The sequence below is a fragment of the Ailuropoda melanoleuca genome, chromosome 2, assembly GCF_002007445.2.
Source record: "Ailuropoda melanoleuca isolate Jingjing chromosome 2, ASM200744v2, whole genome shotgun sequence".
In the NCBI taxonomy this organism is placed as follows: domain Eukaryota; kingdom Metazoa; phylum Chordata; class Mammalia; order Carnivora; family Ursidae; genus Ailuropoda; species Ailuropoda melanoleuca.
Window position 1 is genome coordinate 149,384,904 of NC_048219.1, and position 14,901 is coordinate 149,399,804.

The 14,901-nt window shown below is 36.9% G+C and overlaps 1 protein-coding gene across 4 annotated transcripts in view; it reads left to right on the plus strand.

Moving 5' to 3' along the window:
* Positions 1–11,654, plus strand: part of PPP1R1C (protein phosphatase 1 regulatory inhibitor subunit 1C) — a 123,828-nt gene extending 112,174 nt beyond the window's left edge. For 2 of the 4 annotated variants that reach the window (XM_019802800.2, XM_019802799.2), the window contains exons 5-6: positions 11,072–11,164; positions 11,567–11,654. In XM_019802800.2, coding sequence (XP_019658359.1) covers positions 11,072–11,116 — 45 coding nt within the window. In that variant the 3' untranslated portion in view covers positions 11,117–11,164; positions 11,567–11,654. Of the gene's footprint in view, positions 1–4,422; positions 4,512–11,071; positions 11,165–11,566 lie in introns of those variants that run through there. The other 2 variants (XM_019802798.2, XM_011228748.2) reach the window with 2 other exon arrangements.
* The last annotated feature ends 3,247 nt before the right edge of the window (positions 11,655–14,901 follow it).

Sequence of the window (14,901 nt, forward strand, 5' to 3'; positions counted from 1 at the left end):
CCCCTCTGAGATTCTGCTGAAAACTATGGGCCTTTTTCCCCAAAAAAGCACAAATACAGCTATAAATAGAATTCCAAAAGGGTCAGAAGCTCTGTAAAATCCACCCACATATTCCCGAGAGGACTTTAGAATGATTTTTAAGGTCTAAAGTATGTGGTTAGAAAAAAAAAAGAAGAATCCATTTACATTTGCTACTCCCAATGTGAATTAGTTTTAAAATGTGGATTTGAGCCATTTATGTCATTAGAAGTCATAATTACTTTTTTTTATAATTTAAAGTACTCACAGCAGAGCAAATTTTTCAGTAGAAAGATCTCTTTTATGGATTAATAGCATCTCAGGGTCAGCGAGGTGGTCAGTCCCTCCTGCTACACAATGCAGGCCTCCTTCTATGACCCATAGACGGTTAGCTTAAACGTGAACCCATATGGTGATGAGAGCCCACTCACATGTTTATTGCTGGGCAAACAAAGAGTTTAGGAATTTTCTTCTCTTTTTTGAGCTATCATCTGCCCTCACCACATAAATGTCCACTATTGACCCTATTTCAGCTCTCAGGAGCTACATAGATAAATTTTAGTTCTTTTCCCAGTCTGGTAGGAATTCAATGGCAGCCTCTTTTGTTCTCTCTTAATTTTCTCTCTGCCAAGCATTCTGGTTTCAAATACAGTTGTAGAAAAGTGATTTCATAAGACTACTTTTAATCTCAATTACCTTCTTCAATGGAACTCTTGAAACAGAGAGCTCACATTTAGGCAGCATATTCCAGAAAAGTTTTGACAATGCATGGTTAGGGAATAATTCCTTAAACTGCTGACTGCTGTTAGGAATGCTGTGGACACCACCAAGGGCCTGGTCCCTAAACAGGTGACTCTTCAGCATCACGTTGGAATTGTGATCACCTGAAACCCCTAACTATAATTAACTGAGGCTGCCCTCATTCTCTCTTTCTTAGAAGCAAAGTAATCTTTCTAAAAACAAAACTCCTTACCTGCATCAGCCTCTTGTCCGCTCTTGGAAAGCTTTTGGAATACTAGTTTTGTCATTCATAATGCCATCATTCCCTCCAAGTGTTGTGTCATATACAAATGTAAATAAGCTTGCCTTTTTTTCACTCCAAATTAATTGATAAACATATTGACCCATGGCTTGCCAAATATAAGCTTCCCTCTGTGGATTCACTCAGTTACTTCACAACTTTGTCCAACTCACATTTAACCACCTGATCTACAGACTGGAGAAGAGCAGAAGGATTATGTCCTGTTTGGGGCAACATTTGTTTCCTTTCCTTTTCTTCTTTTACTCAGTCTAGTTTCCTTTTCTCAAACTTTGTTTTCTTCTTTCTTTCATGTGTTCATACTGCATATCTTGGTCTTATATTTGGTTCCTTTTCCTGTGTCCGTTTGCTATGGAGAAGAGAACCGCCCTTGTGTTTTTGGGAGCTGTTGGCCTTCTGCTTGTGTGCGGGGCTGGCAGGGTCTGTGCCCGCTCCGGGAGGCTCTTTGCTGTACGCTGTGCCGAGTCAGTCCCGTGCAGGGGGTGTTTCAATATATGTTTGTTAGCATTCAGCAGAAGAGGCGGCTCAAGCCCCCAAACCAAGTTATTTTCTTCTACCTTCAGAATTACCTTAATATTAAATGAAGTTTTAAAGAAAATGTAAACACAAAGTATATGTGTGTTTGGGAATAGGAGGAGGGCGTGGGGAGACAGAATTTTTAGATTGTCCTCACAGACCCTCACACTTTAACCTTAGTACTATTGCATCTGTAACCAAACAAATATAACTAATAGGAAAAGAGAGTCAAGACACAAATCAACTCTCCGTTATTCAATGGAAAGATGACATGAATGTAAATTGCCTTGAGAATCAAAGAACATGTGTTTCTGTAGAGATGTTCATGTTATTAATTCCCATCTCACCAAATCTTTCACCTAGCAACAGTTAATGTCACACTTGAAAAAGGCTAAGAAAGGCATCTTCTAGGGATTGCCCAAGTGAGTGATTTTACTTTTAAAAAGCCTTCGTCATATAACTTTGTGACCATTATTGGGTTATAAAATAAGTGAAATGGGGGTCAGGATAAGCAAGTAGGTGTATACTCAAGTAAGGGAAGTGATTGACTAATGGTTTAGTAAGTTGGACTTTTTGGTTACCATATTTTCTTAATGTTTGAGCCCTTCATATAAACAAATCAATGTTGTCATTAAGTTATTAACTCTAACTTAAATTGTCACAACTTTATTACTCTGTAGTTAACTTGTGGATGAAAGGGATGAGCTCTAGCGGTAATAGAACCTTTTCAAACTGAGAGAGGTACAGACAATTTCAGCTTAGGAGAGTGACAGGTGGCTGAATGATTATTCTGCCTTAATATTTCAGAGGGAATCCCAACATTGTCTAAGCAAGGTTAATAGGTACTGTAAACCTATAATAAATCCTAGAGAACAACAGGAAAATCTATGTCAGCATCCGAAAAGCTAAAGGTGAAAATGAGTGAGGGTCTCCTGACAATGGAACTTTATGCCTCATTCACTATTCATTCAGTCAGTCGTCAGTGTATCCTGAGGAAATATGATGTGTCATAACTTCTCTTAAAACTACACCATCCTTATAACCTTGAACAAATCACTTACCTTCTTCAAGTCTAAATTTCACCATCCAGGTATTTCTGTGATGGAGTTGTGAGGTTTGGTGACTAAGGTATGTTAGACTCTAACAGAGTAACTGATTGGATGCTTATTGAATGAATGAATCCCCTTACTTTCTCCTTCACATTTAGACATCTCCCTGCCACCCTGTAATTTATAAATTGTAATATGTGAATAATAATATAAAAATAAGTTCCATTGGTTAATAATAAATGTCTCTCTACAGTTTTGGGTCAACAGGAATTGTGAGTGATCTGTGTTTGCCAATGAAATTAAAGTATTTAAATATTATTACAACTGATCAAATATTTTTGCAAGATAATCCACCAAGCCCAAGGATGTCATTCCTTGCCAAACAGCACTCTGAGGCTTGCTGACTGCAGTACATGCAAATCCACACTCTTTTTGAGTTTGTTTCATAGCAAACATGAGCAGTAACTTCCTTTCATTTATCAATTCTAGCTAGAAAATTTTCCAGTAATACTTAGAAAAATCTTATAAACCACTTTCCTAAAATATAAAATACGTATACAATTTTCTGTGTTAAGTAGCAATACATGGAGTGTCCACTGTACGGTGTTTTAACAGAACAGACACAAGTGAAACAGAAGGTAATTCTATAGATTTTGAGTATGGTTGTGGTAGTTGCATTCTGGTTTATACTCCAAATTTGAGTTAATTTTGAAATCTTGAAAAAAAATATGGCAAGACATACACCAAGTTATTTATAAATTACATCAGTCATTTATTCAATCAATATGAATGAGTATGCACTGTTTGCCAGGCATTGTGCCGGGGAGCCCAAACTGAAACTATGTAATCTTGACATCAAGAAATTTGCTCTAATGAGAAAGATATGTAAACAAATCAATTCTATAAGGTAATTGATACCAAGAGAATATGAGAAAAACTTAGCCAAGTCCGCTTGGGGAATTAGAGGAGCCTTCACAGAGGCGGCAAGCTGAGGCAGAGGCATGAGCGGGAGATTATCGGGTGGGTAAATAGGAAGAAGCTGTTTGGCAGTGAGAAGAGAACGAGAGGAGCATGGAGGTTTGAAGGGGCCTGGAATGATCAGGGAATGTGGAAGAGTTAGGTTAGTGTCCTTAACTAGTAACTCATAAATTACTGTGAAAGGGGGAAGCAGGAAGGGCTGGGAAGGAATGAGGCCAAATAGGTAGGGAGAGGCCAGGATCTATAAGCCTGTGGAGCAGGCAGAGGTGTGCCAGTGTTTGGCCTCTCTGTGAGCTGTGGGGGAAGTTACTGGAGAATTTTGTATACAGAAGTTTCGTAATCAAATGAATATGTTCTGATTCCTGACGGAGACTAACAATATCGTGATTCTTTTGTTGTTTACAAGTTACAGAAATGGCACACACACCCCTTTGTTCCTAGGGGTTTCTTCAATGGTTCTCCTTGTAATGGAATTCAGGGATGCCAAAAGAAATATTTGAACTAAATGATATATCAGAATTACAATAAGAGCCTGTGAGCAGATTTTTAGTTAACAGGTTTTTAATAGGCTGTGATGCAATTCTTAATGGAGAAGATTTAATTATAAAGGAAGCCTGTCTCTAATGGAAATTTGGCTGGGTGTGTTTTTATTTCTCGGTGAATTAAAAGGTTTATATAGGGTTAGATGGTCGAAATTCTTGGAGAAAACACGTATACAACAGCGAAAACTTTCCACTCATTTTCTTTATCTCTTGCAGCAAAGCAATGAATCTGCTAGAAATAAATTTCAGTTAAATAGAGCATAATTTTTTATAATTTCAGGGGTTAAGCATCTGAAAGGCCAGAATGAATCAGCATTCCCTGAAGAAGAAGAAGGTGTAAACGAAAGAGAGGAGCAGTGGGAGCATTAATTACGGGTCTGCAGCAAGAAGGCTTCTTGGGAATAACTGAACTATTAACTTTTCTGAATATCCCATGGAAGCCACTCCTTGACCTCCAGAAGCATTCTCCACCTCTGCTCTCATACAGTAGTAATACACCTCCTGGGAAGCTCTCCTTGACTGAACTTTAGAACCAAGTACAGATTGTTCAATATTACTTACAATTAAAGAATAAACATTTATTTTATGGTGATTTTTCTTTTTAATGACATTTGCAAACATGTGAGTGTTCTAACTTTAATACCAAGCTTAATCCCTGATGTCCTACTGATATGGTTTGCCTTCTAAGGTCAAATGTAAATAGCTTCACTTTAAGAGTAAAAAATAAATATTAAATACATTTAGACATGGTGTATCTGGGTTTAACTTACAGAGGAATGTTTAATGAAGCTTTTAAGTTAAGATCCGCATTTATCATGTTTCTGTATACAGAACGGTATGTTTTATTTCAAAATGATGGAAAAAATGCCCAATTTCTTGATTGAAAAGATCGTAATATATTAGTTTTTAGGTATTAACCATCTTTTTCTTCCAACGCATTAATGGTTAAAGGACTGCAGAATTCTCATTTTCCTGAGCTGTGAGAGATATATTTCCCAGTATTTCCACTAGCTATTAAGAAAGAGAAATGCTAAATCTAAAATAAACTATGGCAAAATCTCCCCTGCCATTTTTTTGGCAATTCCTTGAAATATGAGCTATTTCCTATTGCATTTTAAGGAATCATTAGCATTTTTAGAAATCTTCTATTATCATCAAATAAGAAATTCCATTAATTCACGCATATAGTCATTCATTAACTCGATAAGTATTTTTAATGAGTTTATCTCCAGCAAACGACTTTGGTGGGGGTTATAAAAATAAAGGAAAGATAATTTTTCATCCTTAGAACTGGCAGAGAAGGTAAAGCATCAGTGTAAAGCAAGGTGTTCCAGGACAATATATATATATTTATTGAATAGGGCTTTTGGTTATTCAAAATTCTGGCCTCCTGGACAATATTTTTTTTTTTTTAAGATTTTTATTTATTTATTTTAGAGCTTAGTGTGTGCATGAGTAGGGGAGGGGCAGAAGGGGAGGAAGGGGGGAGAGAGGGAATCTCAAGCAGACTCTGAGGAGCATGGAGCCTGACACAGAGCTCGATATCACAACCCTGACATCAAGACCTGAGGGGAAACCAAGAGTCGGTCACTTAACCAACTAAGCCACCCAGGCACCCCATTAATCATTTATGGCATTTCAAGGTAAAGTACCTATGCCACAAAATTTAGTGAGGATGGTGGAATGCCCAGTTTGGTTCCCACACTGATGATGTTGGTGAGGTTCAATGTTTCATGAATGAAAAAATTGAAAGATTTCTCAGAAGTCAGTGAAGAGGGAAATTAAGATGGAAGGAAAAAAGCAAATGTGAAATCCACTGTGGGATCTTATATGAAGATTCAAAGAAGTAAAACTATTTTTTTTAATTTTGAATTCAAGTTTTATAATATAGAGATTGAGAGAAATATGTGAATCTATTAGACAATGCAGTAGAGATAGCAATCATTTTTCTTAGTATATTTTCCTCAAGAAAATAAACGCAAAACTCACTGATAAGTAGTATCACTAAGTATGAATGAGTACTCTGGTTCCAGGTGTCTTTCCTCCTTTCAGTCCTCCTTTCCTTGTTTTTTTCCTTCCTCCCTCCCCCCTCCCTCCCTTCCTCTCCTTCTCCCCACCCCAACCCCTAGGCTGTCATTGGTTCGGTTGTTGTTGTTATTAAGCCAGTTTCAATCAAAAGCTTCTGGAGTTTCTAGATCACCTGCTGTGACTATTTGATTTCCTAAATTTCTTTCTACTTAAAACATGATTAAGGCACAGATTTGTTTTACATGATTTTGAATTATTTGTGTTTGGAAAACATTCTGATACCGCTTGAGCAAGGTGCTAAAGAATAAAATTTGTCTTTCCCTTTCCTTGAACACACTTTCAAAATGTTTGGTTTTGTTTTTGTTTTTGTTTTTTTCCCAAAAGGATTCAGACAAACAAAAGAAACCAAAGCTTTTGCTGATTTTGTAACATATTTTGGGTAAATAAGTAGCATGGCTTCTGGATTCTTCTGTTCTCTATTAAAAATACAAAAATATAAAAAATTAAAAGCATAAGTTTTCCTTAGGAAATGTTGGTTTCTTCCATTCTGTTCTCTACTCTCAAAACAGAGATTACAATTAAAAGCATAAGTTTTCCTTGGGAAATATGTTGGCTTTCTCAGAAATCTGAAGGAAGCCAGCTGAGATAATGGCTTTTCAGTTTCCTTTTCACACAATTATAGTTTACAACAAAATTTTTTCAAGAAGACAACTTGGCTTCAATTTGGCTGAATGGTCAAAGAAACTTTCTGAACAAAACAAAACAAAAAAAACCAAAACCTTCATCTTTCTCAGACCACATTTATAATATAACATACTGGCTAATAGATGAGCTTTGAGTCACTCTGGCTTCAGTTCAAATTCAACCTCTATCAAGTTTTAGACTGTTACTGCATTTGTAAAATGGGTACCATCATACCTACCCCTGTGGATTATCGTGGAAATTAAATGAAATTAGACATATTAAAATGCTTAGTCCAGCTTAGGGAGCATTTAGTAATTGGTGCCTATTGTTATTGTCAAGGTGGGAACAGACCTGATGCTGTCTATCCAAGCCTTACCGGACACATGGTCCTCTTCAACATCACAGACCAGTGATGGACCCCCTCCCTTCTTGAATAACTCCAGCTGAACCCCAAACCCAGCCAAAAAACTCTGTTTTTCTCTGTGTGAAACTCTTTCTCCTGTGCTTCACCTCCTTGATCACGGCCATTCAGCACTGTGACATCTCTCCTAAGTGGCCTTGTCTCCGTGATAAAACACCACCAGGTCCTCCCAACCTTTTTCATCATCCTGGCCACTTGCTGTCGGATCCTCTTTAGTTGTGTATACTGAATCTAAGAAAGGTTATGTCAGGTAGATATGTTGGCTTTTTTCCCTAATCTCCCTAAACCATGAGAAATTGAAGAATAGAATGTGGCAGGGTGGAGCAGAATTTTAGGCCAGGGTTCTTTCTATTAGACAATGATACTGTAAGCCCTTTTTCTTCCCAGGGTTGGCCAGGGTAAGGGTCTTTGTAAAAAACAAAATTCTTCAGACTTTTTCTGTTCTTAAAGAAGCTTTCACCATCCATTTTAAATTTTAATTCAGTTATGACAATGTTTTCTACATTGCGGAAACAGATTATTTTAGGTTGGCATGGGACCAATTACTTTTTTTTTTTTTTTAAGATTTTATTTATTTATTCAACAGAGATAGAGACAGCCAGCGAGAGAGGGAACACAAGCAGGGGGAGTAGGAGAGGAAGAAGCAGGCTCATAGTGGAAGAGCCTGATATGGAACTCGATCCCAGAACGCCGGGATCATGCCCTGAGCCGAAGGCAGACGCTTATCCGCTGTGCCACCCAGGTGCCCCGGGACCAATTACTTTTAATTTTATAAATACTGTCATAACACATGTTAGAAAATATACATAATCATGATTTTATTGCTATTGTTGCTTAGAATGAGGCAAGCTTAATGGTGACTATATATATATATATTTTTTTTAAAGATTTNTTAAAGATTTTATTTATTTATTCGACAGAGATAGAGACAGCCAGCGAGAGAGGGAACACAAGCAGGGGGAGTGGGAGAGGAAGAAGCAGGCTCACAGCGGAGGAGCCTGATGTGGGGCTCGATCCCATAACGCCGGGATCACGCCCTGAGCCAAAGGCAGACGCTTAACCGCTGTGCCACCCAGGCGCCCCAATGGTGACTATATTTTAAATCAATCTAAAGGGAAATATTAAATAACCATAGTAGAGGTAGTACCTCAAAATCACCGAACGATATACAATCGAATGAAGTTTGGAAACACTGGCTTTGGGTATGGTCATAGCAAGTAAGTGTAAGTATTGTAGAGTTCATTTAATTGCAATATGGATTTATAAATTTATAAATAAACCACTTATATTGCATTAATTTAAAAATTCTGTTTCTTTACCCACATCTAAAAGCAATGTAAGTGTAAACTGAATAATAGAAAAATCATGTCTAATTACATTAAATGTTTATGTTCATAGTAATTTTGAATATTTTCTTTCTCCGAAGATGGAGGAGGAAGAAATGCCCTTACTTTTCTAAGACCCCGATTCTAAAAACCAGTTTTCAAAGTTCCAGCAGGTTTATTAATTATTAAAAATGTCTATGTTGCCAAAATGTGAAATCTGCTTAAAGAAATTAAATTATTAGATTTCAAACATCATAACATTCTGGAAAACTCAATAACAGAGAAAGAAGAGGTTTAGGAAAGTGATGGAAGCATCTTTGGTTTTAAGTGACATCGTGAGTAGTGAAGGTACTCAAGTTTGCAAACATCCCACAGAATTCACACAGCAGCAGAGGTGAAGGTTTCTATTTTGCAGTATTGTGTGAATCAAATAATTTACGTGAATGCATAGATGCTTGACTGCATTTTGTAAAGAGGCTATTATTCAACTGTAGAACTTTCCTTGACATTTATAATATGAATCCTGTTTATTTTGTGGACAGACATTGGTGCGGCCCCTTTCCTTACTGCATTACATGCTTAGTTTATGCAGCTAAAGAGACTTGGTCTGTAGAAGGCAGGTGAACTTGAGAGTAGAGAGAGAAGTCGGCAAAGGAGGATGCTCAAAGGAGCCTAGAAACTTGAGGAAAAAACTGGAGAAAGTGAATTAAAATGGTATTGAATTCATCTTCATTTTTTGTTTCTCACTCTACAAATGTGACTTAGCATTTTTCTTTTACTTTTAGTAACAATGAGCCTAATTTGAAGGAATGAGCACAGTGAACCCCTGGAGTATATGTCACTAGGATTAGAATCCTAGAAGTAGCAGAAAATTAGAATATGTTTGGCAAATGATTCTTCATTATTATTCAGAACAAGCATTTGGCAGCAAATAATAGAAAACCCAGCAAACAGTAGCACACAGGCTGATTTATGTCATGCAATAAAATGTCCGGGACTGGAACTGTGGCTCAAGACTCCAATGGGTATTCAGATACTTTTCATTTTCCTTAACATTCTCAAAGTTGTAACTTCATGATCTCAAGCTGCTGCTCTAGGCATCCAGTCTGTTCCAAGCAAAAAGAATATTGGGAAGAGAAAGGGAAAGAATCTAGCAGAGAAGCCAAGCTATCTCAGAGGCCCCCACCTACTGTCTTCCGGACCAGAGCTGTGCCATAAGACTACCCCTCGATGCAAAGGAGTTGGAGAAAGTAAATATTTTTTTGAGGACTTATTTATTTTGAGAGAGAGAGAGAGTGCACATGGAGGAGCAGCGGGAGAACAAGAGAGAATCTCAAGCAGATTCCCTACTGAGCATGGAGGCTGACATGGGGCTCAATCTCACAACCCTGAAATCATGACCTGAGCCAAGAATTCAAGAGTCAGACGCTTAACCAACTTTGCCACCCAGGTGCCCCAAAAGTAAATATTTTAAACCAGGAACACTGCCACCTTCCAAGTCAGTCAAGGTTCTCTTTGTAAGTTACAAAGTGACCATGGATATCAGCTGAGCAACGAGAAGTATCTGCTTCCCAAATAACAGAATTCAGGGAAGTTCTTCCCTGAGGTTCCTAAAGGAAGCACAGACTATTCAATATATGTCAAAGAGTCGAAAACATTAATACTCACTAGATGTGTTTGCTACTTAAAATTCATAAATTAGGCTAATGTTTATGATAGGCCTGCAGCTAGATAGAACAATTCAGATATCAATTATTCTACAGTATTTTTCATAGGATAATTTGGTGTCCTTTATAAGAGTATACTCTAGAAACAAGAGAACATTATTCTAGTTTATTATTCAATAAATATGTATGAATGAGTCCTGAGGATACAGGTATTAATAAGATAGTTAAGGCCCTTAAATTCATGGATATATATTCTAGCATTTGAAGACTGTCAATATCCATATGAATTAATACATAAATTATTAATAATAAATAAATAAATAAATAAATAAATAAATAAAATCATGTCAGATAGTGATAAATTCGTGGAAGGAAATAGAATGAGGAGATGTGGCAGGGCACCTGGGTGGCTCGTCAATTAGGCATGTGACTCTTGATTTCAGCTCAGGTCATGATGTCAGAGTCATGAGATTGAGCCCCACTCTAGCTCCATGCTCAGAGTGGAATCTGCTTGAGATTCTGTCACTCACTCTGCCTCTGCTCTTCCCTCCTATGCTTGCACACTCTCTACTTCAAAATAAATAAAATCTTAAAAAAAAAAAAAAAAGAACGAGGTGATGTGGCACAGGGTGGCATCTCCTCTTTGATCATAGCTGTGTGACATTGGGGAAGCCCTTTAAACACACTGGGACCTGGTTTTCTGAGCAGTGAAATGTAGAGAATGATATGAGGGGGTGGATCAGTCGTTCCTATGAGGTTCCTTCCAACACTAAGATCTGTTTCTCCCCTCTGATTCTCTTTCAGGAAGTGCAGACAAGCAGCAAAGGAGAAAAGAAGAGACAGGAATAGACAGAAAGCAGCAGCATTAAGAGAGCATGGAATCAGAAGAGAAAAAGGGTATCTTTGTATGCTTATATGACAGTCAACAGAACAAAACTGTTCTACTTAGAAATATACAGACATATGTACGTGTGTATTTAACAGCATTAGCATTGTAACCAATATATTTTCTTTTAAAACTTTTCCTTAGAAGATGATCTAAAAAATGGTGATTTTTTTTTTTTTTTAGTTTGTTGTTGTGGTAGTTTTTTTTCTTAAGATTTAAAAGTCCTTCCAAGAAAAATTTCCTCCTACAGATCACTAATTGGATAATTTACTCTATCATAGCGTAAATGCTTTGTTGCTTTTAAGTTGCATACCAGATTTTTCCCTTTACAGAGATTTATGTGACATGGTATGAAATTCTTTGGAACATTTCCACGGTGTTCTGGAATAGTTTATTTTCTTTTTCTCCGCCAGGTGCAAAATGGGTTGATAACAACCAGAAGCTGACTTGTCAGTGCTGTGCTCCTGTGGGAGCTTGGAAAAATACCAACATGAAACCACCACCGCCACCTCCACCTGCATCATTGTGTCTTATTCTCTTACTCTTGGATTGCCTTCTGAAGCACTTTAGATATTTGATACATAAATATTGACATGTTTTTCAGATACTGTTCCTTCATTTTATGTATTTTTCCCAATTATTTATGCTACACTATTTGCCAAGTTCTTTTTGGTTTTAATTTATTTTTCTCTACTACTAAAAGCGAGATCTTGAATTTGGGTAACTTTTAAGCGATTCATTTTTAGTTTTTTAAATTCTGGAATCTGAGCCTTCTTTTACAATAGAGAGGCTTCCAAATATATTTCCTTTTTTCTTTTCAAATCCCATCATATTTATTTATTCTTCTGTTTCTTTTTCAAATCCATAGGTCATGATTCAGTTTAGTTTCACAAATACATATTAATAATATACTGCACACCAACTACTTATGTAAGCATCGGTTATAAAAATGAAAAGGCTATTATTGTTGCTGCCCTCCTGCCAGTTAATATTGGTTCAGTTCTTTACAGTTAATAAAGTGGCCTCACCTATATTTCTCAGTTAATAATCACATTAAATCTGTATGACAGGTAGGATTCATTTTTTAGATCAGGAAACTAGAGCCCAAAGAAAATAAATGGCCCTAAATGAACTAATTCAACAAACGCTTCTATTAGCTGATGCTCTTTTTGAGAGTTTGTGGTGGTTTTAGGATGGAAAAGCCCATCTTCCTCAGAAACCAGAGGCTTTTGCCTTTTCTTAGAATGTCTTGTAGATTGCATTGGAACTAAATTTTCTACATTTCAGACCTAAAGCATAGGGGGATAATTTTGTTAAGGATGTTGGAATAGAAGAAGCCCCTGAGTTCTACTTTAATTCTTTGATATTGACCTCAAACTAAAACTAATAGAAGAAACAAATTTGAAACTCCTTTTAAACTATGGGACTCATTTAAAAATATTTTTTATGTTTAAATCTGTGCTTTAAAAAAATAATCTTCAATATCTAAAAAGTAGGAGAGAATTGCTGAAGTTACGACAATGTTGGGTATAATCTTTTCTTAAAGAAAAAAGCATCAATCTTTTTAAGTTTCTTTTCCTTGATTTCTTATAAATTGAAAAATCATTTCACAAATTGCTGTTTTTTTTGTTATGGCCTTTCCCTTTCTCTGCACCCTTGTCCCCAGGATTTGAAGAATGCTAATTTTTACTTACCACTTCCAGATTTGTATTTGCCCCAAAAGAAAAAATAATATAAACAAGCATAATTACCATAGACTTAAGTGCATAATTGTGGAATAAACTACAGCTATTATGGCATTAAAAACCAATATGTTATGTAATGAGGAACCAAAGAGAACGTTCTAACTGCTGTTCTCCTCAAACTAACTAAGGAATCAATTTATTGATATTTCAAAATAACTTTTTTTCCTCAAGAGTAGTGATGGGGCTCAGGACCCACTGCTGCAAAAAATGGCACCTCAGCACATTGAACACTGTCAGCTGAAGGAATCTGAGAAAATGGCAGAAGCAGGAAGGTCACCTTCCCTCTGCCCTTCTCCCTGAAACAGGCCATAAAACCCTCCTGTGAGGAGTGCCTTACACCCAGAAGAAAGGAGCACCCTTGTCTTTGAAGACAAAGGGACTCAAAGAAGAATCCAAACCAACAAGCACTGCTAAGTTCCCCCCAGTTTACTACGCTTACTTCATACCCCTTAACTTACCTAGTCTTCCATGACCCCATTCTTCCTCGGTCCTAGCACGAAAAAACTCAGATCGCTCCCATGTCACGTAAAACTTATATTAAATAAATCTGTATGCTTTTTTCCTATTAATCTGTCTTTGTCGACCCAGACCCAGCCAGAAACCGTTTTCCTCCTCTACAGTAGCAAAGGTATAAATAACATGGCTTTATATGAATCAAAACAACAAAACAAAAAACAAACAACAAAACAAAAAAAAAGCTCAGAGATGGTTTACCAGCTCTTTAATGATTGCAGGAGAATATCTTCTCTTTCTTCTTTATTTTTTTAAAGAGACTGGCATTTGTCAAGGCCCTGCAGTAGATGGGCGGGTTACCTGACATTTCCCTGAGGCATAAATTCTATGGATGTTTCTCTCATCATACTAATTACATTACCAGATGTCTCATCTTTCTTCTTTTGCCTTGATGGGGCATAGATTTCCTATTTTGAAATTTGTCACTTATTCGTTCTATTTGTCAAGTGTTTAAAATACTATATGGATCCTTTATGTGCTTTTGAAAACACTTAGTAGTCTAAAAATTAAATTTGACATGAAGGCCAGTGACGACTGACATAGGAATTATACTATTAATTATACTTCTATTAACCATACTGTACTAGTGCAATTATCCTGGACTTTCATAGGATACAAGACTTAAGCTACCTATTTTCATTGTCAGTATAAATAGTTTTCCTAGGAAGTAGTTCACTGGAACAAGTTATTTCATTGGAACTGACTGATAGCTAAATGAGATTTTTAAAATAATAATTCTTAGAGTATGGGCAGGGAAGTATTAAAAATTAGACACTGTCATCATAAACTACCAAAAGCTGTATTGATATAAAATAATCTAATGCAATATTTTGGGGAAAATATAATCCAAAAATCAATAAATTTTGATTTAAAGCGTAACTAAATTTTTATGTTTTCCTATTAATGTTTTAATTTTTACAAATCTTTTTTCTTTCATTGTGTAATTTGGAGTTAAAATATTTTTCTGTTGAGGAATATATATATGAATGTGTGTGCAGAATTTATACATATGTACGCAACATATGTGTATACAGAAATACATGTGTACCAATGCATATATATTATGTAACTGCGCTGAAATAAGGGAAGCTTTTTTTAAAGAGAAAAAAATTTAACCCATTTGCTATTAAAGTAAGCACGGAGACTTAAACCCCTAAGAAATAAGTACTTCCCTCCGTTATCACTGCCATATTATCTTCTGTTAAGGAAAGGCTAGGTGAGAAAGGAGGAAGAAGTGCAGAAGAAGGTAGACGAAAGGAAGAAAGTGACCTCCCACAGAGGGCGAAGAAGAGCAGGCCGTAGCCAGGCGGGAGGTGGAAAGAGAAAGGCGGCCCGAGAGACAGCGAGCCTGAGCGAGAGGCGAGGCCAGCTCCCGCTCCCTCCCTGGCCCCCGCCACACAGCACGCTTCAGTAGGTCCTGCCCACGCCGCCAAGTCATCTCCATCTGAATGCAGCTTTTGCGCGCCGGCTCTTACTAGCACCCCTTTTCT